General features: G+C 40.5%; 1 protein-coding gene across 1 annotated transcript; it reads right to left on the reverse strand.

Annotated features, from left to right (window-relative positions):
• Positions 1-802: 802 nt before the first annotated feature.
• Positions 803-1130, reverse strand: LOC140909957 (large ribosomal subunit protein eL37-like). The gene has a single exon (XM_078852395.1). It carries the CDS (start codon positions 1124-1126, stop codon positions 833-835), a length of 294 nt encoding a protein of 97 aa, XP_078708521.1. The 5' UTR covers positions 1127-1130; the 3' UTR covers positions 803-832.
• Positions 1131-1815: the final 685 nt, after the last annotated feature.

A 1815-nucleotide genomic window follows, 5' to 3' on the forward strand; every position in this document is an offset into this window, starting at 1 on the left:
TCTAGGTAAACTGGATATACAGCAAAAAGGTAATACAACAGGCCAATGTAGCTATGGACATCTAGGTGAATGACAGAATAATGCAAGGATTTGTATCAGATACAACACACTAACAACTCAGATACATGATTCATAAAATGCTAATAATCAACCTTGCTAGATTTAGCCATGAACACCCAGGAATCATGTTTTATTAGACAAACAAAAAAAGACTGACTAAAGAATGTGCTTTTTGATGTGCAATGCTAGTGTAGTTGTGTTATATAGTTATGCAGTCAGGGCAGTTAAACTTCCAGATACTAGTAGCTAAAAGCAATGTCTTGCTTGGAAGCACTGATGTATGTTCTGGTTTACCTTCTAGTACTGTTAAAAATAGTAAAAATTGTCATCAACAGCAGTTACTGTGCCATAAAATAAGTTGTTAGTGATAAAATTGTATAACTGCAAGCAGCACCACTTAAACCTAACCAGGAAAGAGTCACAGGATAAATATGTAAGTAGGAGATTCACATTAATAAATCATGAGAGAAACAAGTAGGTGATGTAATATCTTTTATTGGACCGACTTCTGTCGATGAGAGGTACAAGCTTTCGAACTACACACACTCTTCTTCAGGTCTGGGAGAAGAAATCAGTGTCCGAGCTAAATACAAGTTGGGACAGATTATTAAGCATAAGAGGTAATGAATGGTGTAGGAGGCCACTTAAAATGGTGTAGGCAATAAGGGTTAGATTGTTATGTAAAAGGAATTTGAAGTGGGCAGTTAAGGGTTTGTTTTTTGTTCTGTTTTTTTCCGGATTAGACCATTTATTGTAACAAACAGATGCGTCCTTAAGATGAGCTGGATGCTGCAATGGCAGCTCTCTTGGGCTTAGGTTTTGTTCGTTCACGGAATCCATTCCTGAATCGACGGTAGACATTTTTCAGGTGCCTCATACGATCAGTACCAGTGGTGTTGCATCTTTTAGCCTTGGCAGTCCATTTATACTTTCTCTTGCACTTAGCAGGGTACCCACATTTCCCACAGCTGGATTTCCGGAGATAGTATGCCTTGGATCTGCAGCGACTGCACAAAGTGTGGGTTTTACTGTGGTGCTTACCGAATGATGACGTTCCCTTAGTCATCTTCCTCCGGCTGTCCTGGGGGTAGGATGCAGAGAGTCACCTGCATTATGGGTTTCATGGTAAGGAGCCATGTAACCCCCCCACACTAGAACTAACTAAATGCCTGGTAAAGGAGAGTATGGGTGATCGGTGCATAGTGCCGCTCCCTTGTGCTACAGTTTAATAAAAGTTGCAGCCTTCCACTTAATTCCATGCATGTGTCTGTCCTCATTTCACTGCTGTCTACATCAAGGTGCCCCTTGCTATTAGGGGATGTCTGTACTAGCTTTTTTGCAAATATTTTGTTACCATTACATCAGCAAAGAAGCTACTGTTGAGTGTTCCACACCACTGCTGACATTTTTACCATCAGGTTATCTGACCCTACTTTGTTCGCATAGTGATTAAAACACTGGTGGCTGCCTGTACCTTGCCTACACTAATGGTCCTGCTGTTGCTACCCTTGATGGAGCTGAGCCAGTGGCAGCAACTGGGGGAGAGTTTTGGCAAAACAATTCTACCATAGACAAAGCCTGAGCTAGCGTTGCTTTTACAGGAGCAGCACCCAAAAATATGAAAAGCATAAGGTTAATATATAATGTAATAAAGACCGATAAATATTGGGGTACTGTGATGTTGCACTGTGTATGTTTTATAAAAATATGCTTATCAGTGTGAATATGACGTAACTGGAATATGCTTTATGCAAA

This window comes from Lepidochelys kempii, chromosome 4 (assembly GCF_965140285.1).
Source record: "Lepidochelys kempii isolate rLepKem1 chromosome 4, rLepKem1.hap1, whole genome shotgun sequence".
In the NCBI taxonomy this organism is placed as follows: Eukaryota; Metazoa; Chordata; order Testudines; family Cheloniidae; genus Lepidochelys; species Lepidochelys kempii.